At 46.2% G+C, this 11,410-nt stretch overlaps 1 protein-coding gene across 1 annotated transcript; it reads left to right on the top strand.

The window, feature by feature from the left end:
- Window positions 1-398: 398 nt before the first annotated feature.
- On the top strand, window positions 399-8,166 carry LOC130844364 (spermatogenesis-associated protein 31A6-like). The gene is made up of 5 exons (XM_057720649.1): window positions 399-656; window positions 1,413-1,470; window positions 2,034-2,094; window positions 2,315-5,928; window positions 7,964-8,166. The coding sequence occupies exons 1-5, from the start codon at window positions 399-401 to the stop codon at window positions 8,164-8,166; spliced, it is 4,194 nt and encodes a 1,397-aa protein (XP_057576632.1).
- The last annotated feature ends 3,244 nt before the right edge of the window (window positions 8,167-11,410 follow it).

Below are 11,410 nucleotides of genomic sequence, written 5' to 3'. Positions count from 1 at the left end.
GTCCCTGGGTTTATACAGGACACAAACATGATGTGGGAAAGTTGAGTTGAGGACAAAGGAAATCCTGAGTGTAAAACTTGCTGGGAAATAGCCTGGGAAATAGTTCCCAGGGTCAACTTCAGATTTTCGAGAGTTATAAAATTGGTGGGCCTCAGGTAAAGATCTCTAATGGATGAAGGAACCAGGTAATACCTGGGTTCCAGATGGAATGGAGAGAAAATTGGCTAAGCTCTCTTGGACAGGATGCAAGTAGTTGGAAGGAGGGATCTAGAAACCCCAGGAGGGCGCAGGGATCTGTGGGGCTGGATGGTGGAGGAGGGGCAGTGATTCAGCCTACTCCTCTTATTGCCCCCTCCCCCACCCTCAGGAGCCCTTTGTGACTAGAACACAGCTCTATGATGCAGGCCTGGGGTTCTGCCCTTAAGCGAACTCCCTGTGCTCTGTTGCCTGAGGGCAGCAGTGCAATTCAGAAGATGGAGAATCTATTTTCTTTGAAAAGCATTGTTGCTAACTGGCTGAGACCCAGCCCGACCTCCTGGGTGATTGATATCATCCTCGCATTCCTGTGTGGACTGGGGCTCTTCCTCCTGTTACTCCTCTGCTTTCAGAGTAATCCATCCTTACCACCACCTAGGAAACATAGAAATATCAGGAAGGTAAGAGACCTTTGGCTCAATCTGAATAGAGATTATCTCTTCTCTTTCTTGTTCTTATTTCCACTTTTCTAAATCACCTAGAGTGACTCCGGAGACAGGAACTCTCAGGAAAGTATAGAACATAATCCTTTTAGGGTCAAGCCAGGCCTGACAGGGGTTACTGTGGGCATAAGAATTTCTAGCCCAGGATCTCAGACTAGGAGTCCCGGTGTGGTCGAGGGCTCCGGGCAAGTCCCAAATGCAGTGACTAATAGCCAAGGAGTGGATTACTGAGAGTTCAATCTCTGCAGGAAAACTGACCCCTGAGCACTGATTCACCAGCCACCTTCCCATAACAGGTGTCTCAAGTGAGACTTTCCTCTGTGTTGGGGCTGATCTAAGGGCAATGCTGAGCCCCTGAGAGCCTCAGAGCAGAGGCTGGAGTGGAGGTCTGGCCTTGGGAAGCAGAATCCTATCTGACAAAGCTCACACGGGCATTTAGGTCTGAGAATGTGTGTGTTTCTTGATCAGAGGAACAGTGAGAGAAGAAATCTATGGTGAATATCACTTAAAAAATCCTTCTCTGCACTCTTCAAAGAAGAAAAACTGAAAATACTGTGATCCACTTTAAAAATAAGTAAAAGGGGAGGAAATCACAGAGCTCAGTTCGTTACATGCAGAAAGTCATGTTGTTGGTGAATGTTGATCCCCTGCAGCTTGCCTGGAGAGAGGAGAGGGAGAGCTGGGTGCTAGCCCCTCATTTTTCTTCTCTCTCAGCATCACGTGGAGCTGAAGGCGAGGAGCAGGAGTAGCAAGAAAAGTAGGTCTTTGAAAGGTAAGCCTTTGCCATTCAGCCCTGTATGCCTGAGAGTTATCTTCTGTCTCTCCTATCCCTGAGGGCCCAGCTTCAAGGTCTCTGAGGATGCCGGTGGCAAAGCCTACTCTTCGGGAAACAGAGCCTTGGGAACGCCCCTGGGAACGAGATACTTGCCAGAAATTTGTGCTTAGAATGAAGCCATGAAGGACTTGGAAATGGGGTGTATGGATGTAGTAGACCAATGGTGCCTGGGTTGGGTGGTGGGACCTCCAAGTCCAACTGTGGATAAGTTGTTTGGCTTTGCTCAGATTCCTCTGTGAGATGACCACTGACCTTTCTCCCCTATAGGGCAGTTGTAAGGGCCACAGGGGGTAATTAATGTGGAAGCACTTTGCAAAAGACAAAACCTTGTCAAGTGAGCCTTGCCATCACTGTCAGGGGCACGTGGCCTTGAACACTGATACTTGGGCTCCAGAGTCTAATCCTCCAAAGATTTCCCTTAAAGGTCCACTGCACTTAGCCTCCTGCAAGACCCTTAGGCCTCTGCCTTCACCACTATGGCTCAGTCTCCTGATTTCCAGCTTGCAGAGACTGCCTGGAAGAACTGGAGGGCATTCACAGCCTGGTTTCCCTTCTTCAAAGGTAAAGAATATTTTCCCTTTTCTCCTGGGTCGTCCTTCCTCCCAGAGCCTATAAGTTGACCCCAGTCCTGGGAAGGGGAGACATGGGAGGGTGTGGCTAAATCCCAGGAGTTTGTGGAGTTTGTGTGGGGGCAGAGGAGGGGTCTTGGGCTGCTGGTGCCCACTTGTGCCTGGCCTGCCCAGCCCTCCTGGCTGCAGCTTGTGCCTCGTGTCTCCTGCAGCCACCTGGGGAGGCTCCGTGACAAGGGAGGTTTTCATCAGCTCTCATGTCAAGATCCCCCTGGTGAGGTGTGCAAAACAGTGCCTGCGGGAGCCCGCCAGCCATGCGAGGAGTCTGTGGAAGATGCTGCTCCGGCCATGTCCCTCTTGGCTCCTCTGACCAAGCGCCGTCTACCTCTGGCCTCCACCATTTCTCCAGGCCAGATGACCTCTTCAGTTTCTGTTCATTCACACACATCCCTGAGTGCCTCTCAGTCACCAGAGCCTTTTCTTCCACTGGACAGCATTTCACCCCAGTCACTTGCGCTTTCCTCTGCCCCATCATGTCTGCCTGATTCAGAGGCTGGCCTTCCAACAGCCTCCTCTGCCCCACCACCTCCAGACTCCATTCCGACTCTTACTCAGTGTAACTCCTCAATGGCACTACCACTGGGCACTGTTCCACAGAGCTTGTCTCCACATACTCCTTGGTCAGCTTCTCTCATCCCAGCCATCTCAGACCTTGGGCGCTCAAGCTGTCCCATTTCAACCCTGTCCTGGTGGCAGGCAGCTGCCGAATCCTTGTGCCTCTCATCCTCATCACAGTGCAAGTCCCAGAAAAAGCACCTTTCCCACAACCCACCAGAGGCCTCACTCTGGGTGGGCTCCACAGACAGACAAGTAGAGGCTGGTAGCCCTTCTTTGCTCAGCTCTGATGACCAGAACCTCCTGGAGATACAAGTCAGAAAGACAGTCGAGATCAAGATTTGGAAGGAAAAAGATGGATCACAAATGAGCCCAGATTGCCACCTGAATCCTCTGGGGAATATGTTGATATCACTGGGTACTGAGCAGGACACCACAACCCCCCAACATTTCTCGAGCACAAAAGACAAGTCAGAGCAGCTGTCTTGTCCTCAGCAGTGCTCATATCCTAAGGTCTTGGGGGACCATTTACAGCAGAAATATAACCAGCTTTTCTGGGGTCTCCCTTCTCTGCACAGTGAATCCTTGGTAGCTACTGCCTGGATCTCTGAGAGCTCTTCAGCACCACAGTCTCCTTCTTTCTTATTCAATGGAATTTCAAATGCCTGCCCAGTTCAAACGCAAGCTAAAATATCCCCACCTATTTCTCAGTTCCAGCCCCTGTCTCATCTGGAGTTCCAGTCTCAACCCTATACTCTAACAATACCTCAATTCCAGCCCCCACCTCTGGCTCAGGTCCAAACCCAGGCACATCTCAAACCCTCTCTCCCAGTCTTACCACCTTCTCCATCTCAGATTAGGGCCTGTGGAGTATCTTGCCCTACAGTCCAGAATAAACCACAATCTCTTACCCCAACTGAGATTCAACATTCAGAATGGTCCCTGTTGCAGAATCAACTAGAGAATGGGTGGGCTTTATCTTCTGTAGTCAAAAGATCTCAGGAAGTCTTTAGTGTCTTCACTTCCAACCTTCCTGAGGACAACTGGGTGGTCTCCATCCTTCCTGAGAATTTTCCAATCAGTCCTGAGCTCCGGAATCAACTGGAACAACACCTCCAAAAGCGGCTCATCCGACACGGGTGGGAGCTGCCCCAAAGGATCCAAGAGTCTTTAGACGTAAGGCAGCTTCAGGGAGAATTACCAGGGACATGCCAGACAAAGGGCAAGCATGGACTCTCACGGCCCTCTTCATTTAGAGGTGAAAGCAGCAAGGATGCACGGAGGGTGGGGTGCCGGCTAAGCCAGGACCTGGGCAAGGGCCTGGGGCATATTCTGGGGGAGGTCCCAAAAGATCTCTCCAGGAGCTCAGAAAGCTGCCTAGTGGAGTTTCCTGGGGTGAATTCTGAGGAGTCAGAAAGTGACTTGACGCTCTTGAGGAGTGACTCAGGAATTGATCTACTAAGGAGCTTAGATGAGAATCTAGAAAACATTTTGAAAGGCCATTTGGACAAAAAGTTGGGGCAGATCAGTGAGGATTTGATTCCTATGGACGTGCGTCAGTCCTGCCTTGCTGTCAAGTGTGCTTCTCTCCAGGCTGATGCTCACATGGAAACCAGAAATCTAAGAATCTCGAAGGAGTGGGAGCCCTGCATGAACACCTCCCATAGGCTTTCCTTCCTTGATCCAGATATCCGAGAGGCGCTGGAAGCACATATTACAAGGTTTTGGGTAAAGCACAGGTGGGGCCTACCCTTCAAGGTCCTCAAGCCCATAAATCTCTTTAAGTTGAAAAAGGCTCAACCCTCCCGCATTTGGCAGCTTGCCTTTCCTCCCTCAGCCACCGGTGTATCTAGGTCTCACTCCACAGTCAAGTTTGCTGAGTTTCTGGGAAAACCTCCTCAGGCCCATTCAAGAGATAAGGTGATTATGGAAGAATCCGTTCCCACCCTGGTGAGGCCTCTCCTTGCCCCCTCACCTGTGTGTAAGCCAATCCAGAGGGACCTAGGAGGGATTCCATCTGGTGACTCCCATGGGCCCTCAAAGGCTCCTCTGACTGGACAGGAGGGCAGGCCACCTTCTCAGTCCCTCACACTCAGCCTTGTGGGCAGAACCCAGAAGAGTGAGACTGTGGAATGGACCAAGAGGGACAGCCTAGAGCCACATCCACGTTCAGCAATGGCCAGGAATGAGCCAAGAGAGGAGAGTGGTGGTCCGGCTTCACGAGACCCCTTCCACAAGGTACAAATGATGGAGGTGAACTTAGGATCCCAATCTTTGAGAGGTGAAGAGGCCAGGGAGGCAGGGGAGGCCAAGGAGTCCCCTGTTCTTCAACCACAGTCTCGAGTTACCTTGGAAACCAAAGTGTTGACAAAATCCCAAACCACAAGTGTACATATGAGGAATTTAGAGGCTCCAGGGACCAGTAAAAGTTCCCTACTCCCTAGAATGTCTATTTTCCAACATCCCGGTGAGACATGCCTTAACACGGAGGTTGCTAGTGAGTTTAAGTCCAAAGGAAATGTCCAGTCAGACAACCAGCTTCAAGACTGTCCCAAACAAGTGTTCCCTGCCGTGGACAATTTGGCTTCTCAGGTGCCTCAGTGCCATCCCCAGAGAGTCCCCACCAGAGACAGGTTAGCTTCCCAGGCCCCAAGTGGCCTTATGGCAGCCCAAAGGAGCAGCCCAGGGCAGCAGGAGCCCAAAACTTCAAAACCTCAGGACTCAGGGAAGAGCCAGAGCAAGATGGTTGCCCCTACTTACAAAAAAGAGGATTGTAGGCAGCATAAACCAGGAGAGAATGAGGAAGGGTTTAAAGAATTAGAGACCTCTCAAGCTGGAAGTATGAACAACCCTACCCAGGTCAGGGGAATAAAAGACTCTGTTGGGAGCAAATGTCTCCAGCTCGTGCCAGAGAACAAACAGAGTCCTCCAGAAAGCCTCTTCAGAAAAAGGATGAGGCTATTTTTAAAACGGATTTTCCCCAGTAAAAAAGTTAATGGTCGAGATGCTCTGCAAAAATGCAAGCCCATATCAGCCACTGCCCAGAGCCAAGGATCAGGCAAAAGCAGATCAATCTTGAACAGTGAGACTGCTGAGGCTCAGGCACTCATGACAACTCTTGGACAGATCCTAGAAGAAAAAATGGCAATTCACCACGGACTTCATGCCAGAAAGTTAAAGGAACAAAAACAGGAACTCCAAGCCCCAGTATGTGGGTGTTTCTGCTACCATAGGCTTCCCTCCTATCCAGAGCAAGGGAGAATGATGAGTTATACAGCCTGCAGTCATCGAGCCACCTCCAAGGGCCAGACTTGTTCTACCAGGGAGAGGGAAGTCAGACACCGACAGAGTTTAAAAAGTGTAAGATTCAACGATGAGCAGCTGGGCCTAACGCACCTCCCATCCTTGCCCCACAAAAAGACTTTGTCTCCAGTCAGTCCCTGCCAGTATTGGCCAAGGATTCCACGTGCCCCAGCCTGCCATCAATACTGTCCAAGGCACTGTCATCTTCGAGGAGGTGTCTTGCCTGGGCAACCATAAAATACTTCTCTGGTCTTCCCTTTAGTAGGAAAACATGTCTCCAAGAAAAAAAATCAGTCCATGTAGAGAAAATGTGTTTCTCATTAGCACATCCAAGATATTTAATGTTCCCCGATACATAAATTTTTTTTTTCTCACAAGTGCTGTGCACTTTGTCTTCTAGAAGGGAGGGGCATGAAGGGAGGTTGACAGAAGCATCGCAAAGTTTGCTCCTTGTCTGGAGTTCCTTCATTGCTCCTTATAATGCTGTCATTACACAAAGAAAAACTACTCTAACAGTGAGGGAAAAACCTATGAAGCCCACACCCAAGGATTTGGTTCAACCAGTCTTCCTCCTTCTCCTATGCTACTTTGAAATTTATGCAGCTGTAATGGATAGGTTTACATGATAAGGCTGGACATTCCAATTCAGGCAACAGGAAGTGTCAGAGCCAAGTGGATGGAAGTTTGAGGGGAATAGGGTAAGGGCTCTGAATTCAGAGGCAGGAGAAATCTTGCCCCTGGATCTCTTGGTAGGGAATTACAACACCTGCCCTTAAGAGCTCCTTCTTTCTCTGATGAAGGCTGGGATTGAGATGTGCTCTATGAACCCCTCTTAGCTTAGCCTTAATAAAATGTACAGCATCACCCTCCCCCACCTCTGTTTTTCCCACGCATCAGAGCAGCAGCAAGGATGGCGCTTCCAGCTCTCTGTGTGCAGGTGGGGGAGTATCAGGGAGGCTGCTTTGGGCTGTGTTGAACCTTGTCCTATATAAATGAACAGCTATGTTCATGGGTCACCTACCTTTCCCTCTCTGTTAACCCCAGAGAAGGAGTTTTGGATGAATGGAATAAGGGTGTGACTGTGTGTAACTATCTGATGGTCAAACACTGTGAGTTTAGGATGGGATGTAGGTGAAGAAAATATGTTGGATCCAAGGAAGAAGGCAAAGTGGCACCAGGTTCCCATAAATGTGCAGTGAAAGAGAAACCCCCTGACATACAACCACCATCTAACGGCCTAGAAGGGAGGAAAAGCTAAGGGTCCAGTAGCTCACAGTGGCCCCACCCCAGGGTCTCTGCCCTGTTCCAACTCTAAGATCACAGACTTAGAGAAACCACCTTTAGGTCAAAACAGAAGGTCAAATTGTAAAAGGAAAGCAAATCAGGGAAGGCTGATTTGCTCTTAACGCTATATTTAATCAGCTTACACAACATCACCGCTTGAATTTTAGAAAGAATGACTTAACAATAGATGTAAAAGCCAGGACTAGGGAACTCGTGATGTGACTCCTAGTCTGGTGACCTTCACATAAACACACATCCCAAGGACTGCTCCAGGGGAGAGGTGGGGACCTAAGTGGCCGAGGGACAGGCTTGTGATTATGTAGTAAGCCTTGCCTCACTCCCAGTCCTTGATCTCCCCAGAGCCTGGCAGGTGAAGAAGCAATCAGACAGGATTTGTCACAGGGTGGTGGTGGTGTGGAGGGGCCCTGTCCAAGATGGGGGTGGGCGTGGGGGGGGGGGTGGAGTGCAGTCCAGGGGTGATCTGGGCCAGTCTGCGTCTAGCACAGCTTTTCTTGTCCCCTGACCCCCGGCCATATGAGAAAGCAAGCAGGTGAGGAAGGATTTCTCTAGAGTGATTTGGTGCTTTCTGCCATGTGCAAGGCGCACAGTGGACACAGCTTCAGGGGGTGTCTTTCCCATTGTGGAGATTTCTGTTCCAGCTGATGCCCCGACACAGATGACAACAGAAACGGACCCCATGCCCCATACCCGTCAGGCCCCTCGACATGTAGAAATGCTGGGACCTGGGCTGGAGGGGCAGAGTGGGCACAGGACTTCTCACACCCCTGGTTTCTTCCCGGAGCCAGGTCCTGCCTCTGGGCCCCAGTTCCCAAGGCAGCCTCCAGAATGGGCAGAGCCGTGAGAGTGGAGCCAGGACTTGTGGGAGGGTGTGGAACCCAGAGGAAAGAGTTGACAGGTCTGGGACCTGAGCCTGGCTGCTGAGAGGTCGGGGGCACCCAGAAGTGAGTTCTGGGAATATGGGGAAGCTGGACGTGGACCGCCTTGACTCCTGCCAAGTGATGCTGATGGAACAGCAAGAAAACAGAAAGAAGCAAGTCCCTTTGCCCTTCTCTTGGTGCTTGGTCTTCCATAAGGTACAGTAAGATCAGAAATGGAGCGACCCAAACAGAGACAACATACAAAGACTTCACAGAGACACTTCTCAAGAGAGACTTCTCACACAGACACCTTCCACAGAGATCATATACTGAGACCTCACACAGGGACCTCATGTTGCCTCACAGACCTTCAGAAACCTAGCACAGATTTAACAGATTTCCCGGAGATACCTTCCAGAGGGACTGCATACAGAGATGTCACACAGAGATCCCACCCAGAGACAACACACAGAGACCTCATGTGGCCTCACCAGAGACCTCACGTAGATACCTCACAGAGAGAGAGTTCATGTAGAGACAGAACACGAGACCTCCCCTGCCCCAAAGAGATTTCTCATTGAGACCTTACACAGCCCACAGAGACTTGGCACAAAGACCTCACAGAGACCCTACCTCTATTCTTCAGAATCCATTGATAAGTCTTTCTTAGTGAATATGAAACCACTTAGCAAACTGGCAGCATGATAAAGATATCAGTTTTGCCCCTTTGAGATCCACTAGACACACAGACCTTGTCAGCATTACTCTAAATGGGGAAATGCCTGAAGTTTTGCTCTTTTGTAATGTCATTGCCTCTGAACAAAAGAGTTACACATTCCACATGCAGATTTGCAAACTTAATTCTTATGTGTTCATTAGCTTGAGAATCACAAAATGTATTTTTTTTTTAGAAAAATGGAGAAAAGTGTTTCTTAAAAATGTACATAGTACTCTATTTTTTAATTTTTAAGTTTTATTGGAGTATAGTTGATTTACAGTGTTGTGTTAGCTTCAAGCGTACAGCAAAGTGAGTCAGTTATACATACACATATATCCACTCTTTTTCTTCGATTTTTTTCTCATATAGGCCATTACAGAGTATTAAGTAGAGTTCCCTGTGCTGTACAGTAGGCCATTATTATATTTTTTATATATATAGTAGTGTGCATATGTCAATCCAATCTCCCAATTTATCCCTCCCTTCTCATCACTTGGTAACCATAAGTTTTTCTACATCTGTGACTCTACTTCTGTTTTGTAAATAAGTTCATTTATACTCTTTTTTTTAGCAGAATCACAAATTTTAAACACAGCTAAAACACTGTCACTCTCCAGTGAGAGAAAATATTTATCCAGTTTTAGTTATCATTCAGTCAAATGGCATCTGTCACATTTTTTTACTTTATTGGGGACAAGTCTGAACTTGAGATGGCTTGTTTCCTTTGGAAACATAAGAAAAACCTGCAGCAAATGGACTCTAGGAATGAAATAAACCAAGAAAGAAATATCAGGACTCACATTTACTTCCTAGCACATTATTTTGCAGCTCGCATCAGGTTTGTGGGGTTTGCTTTATTTTTTAACAGGCCAATAATCGTGTGAGGATTTTTAATAAGTCAAATTTCTGGCTATTAAATTCTCTCATCTGGCAAAATTATGCTTCTTAATATTATTTTATTTCTTAAAATGTAGTAATGCCCTAAAATGATATTACACAATCCTAACATTCAGCTAACATACTTAAAAAGATGGGCTATTAAGGATTCATTCTTAAAGAATTCTACGAAACACACATTTTCTTAGACATGCAGTCAGTATCTATTTTATAGTCACTGTAGGGTTAACACATTGCTTTACAATTTTTTGAAATATTATAAAATATATCACTTAGCCTATGCTTGAGATTATACATGTGGCCTAATAAGATTACTGAGGGAGGGATATTAAGATAGTGTAGTGTACATTTAATCTGCTTTTGGTTTATAACAATGAGTAATGAAAGGCTTTCATTTATTGTATGTCCAACACTTTCCAAAGAGTGCACTTCTAAAAGACTACTTATTTCTCACTACTAATGAGCAACCTATTGTCCTTGCCTTGGTAAAACCTATTTTAATGACAGCTGTAACGCATGTATCACTGGTTAAGCGTCTCAGATTACCCATTGGTATTGCAGCATCAGAGTCCTTTCTCTAAGAGGAGCAGGGCTGACACGGGACTTTTTTGGCTTGTTTACGTCAAGCAATTTAGCTTTTCTATTCTCCTAATTAGAAAAATGTATAATTATTAATTTTTATACTTTACTCCTTTATATCATTGAATCAGAAAACAATGGAATATGATCACGTATGTCATTTAACATTATATCAGATCACTTTCTTTTAATAGTGCAGCTTGTGCAGGTAAGTTTATTGATCAGACCCAAATGGAATCAATTAGGAAAAAGCTCATACAGGAAAATATCCTTTTCAAAGTTGACTATTTTAACACAATTGAATAAATGATTACTCTTTAACCCTTTAGATTAAAAGGATTTAACTTTAAAGTTGTTCAGGGTGGCCAAGAAAGTCTGGAAACATGAAAAATGTCCATCGAAGCAGTTTATTGCTATAATATGTTGAATGTTGCTTCTCATTATGAATTCATAGTTCATTAAGCTGTGCAAAATTACAATGAACAATGTGCATTAAAGCAAAATTCCCATCAATTATTTTCCATCTGTCATACACTGCCTCAGATGATTTGTGTGTCTAATTTTCATGGAAAAACTCGTACCTTTACCCCAGAATAAGAAGTCAAGGGATACCCCCCCCAAAAAAATAAATTAATTAATTAATTAAAAAAAAAAAGTCAAGGGGGATCAATCTATTAAAAAGATGCTAATATTCCCAGACTCTGTGGTCATCTGTACTTTGTTTTTAACAAGATTCACCTAGCGCAAATCTTATAAATATTTTTTACCATTTAATATACCCAAATAAAATGGATACAAAAATTAGATAAAAGAGGAAATAACAAAAACGGATACCCTTTGTTTTCAAAAAAATTTATATCAAAACATCTTGCTGAAAATGAAGTGTGATTTTTAATCTATAGTTAAAAGACACTCTATAATGATATTTAGCACATATTACAAGTTTGGATTTTTACAAATAGATTTTTATTTAAAACAGTTCTCACACTGACTTCAATAAACCAGGCACTCTAGAACAAAATGTGGAGAGGTGG

Source organism: Hippopotamus amphibius, chromosome 2 (assembly GCF_030028045.1).
Source record: "Hippopotamus amphibius kiboko isolate mHipAmp2 chromosome 2, mHipAmp2.hap2, whole genome shotgun sequence".
Lineage (NCBI taxonomy): Eukaryota > Metazoa > Chordata > Mammalia > Artiodactyla > Hippopotamidae > Hippopotamus > Hippopotamus amphibius.
The sequence above is the reverse complement of the archived record's forward strand: the minus strand, read 5'-3'. Positions and strand labels throughout refer to the sequence as shown.

Coding starts and splice junctions, on each gene's coding strand:
- LOC130844364 (XM_057720649.1), top strand. CDS start 399: ATGCAGGCCTGGGGTTCTGCCCTTAAGCGAACTCCCTGTGCTCTGTTG. Junction 1,471..2,033: donor GAAAAGTAGGTCTTTGAAAG/GTAAGCCTTTGC, acceptor CCTGATTTCCAG/CTTGCAGAGACTGCCTGGAA. Junction 2,095..2,314: donor CTGGTTTCCCTTCTTCAAAG/GTAAAGAATATT, acceptor TGTCTCCTGCAG/CCACCTGGGGAGGCTCCGTG.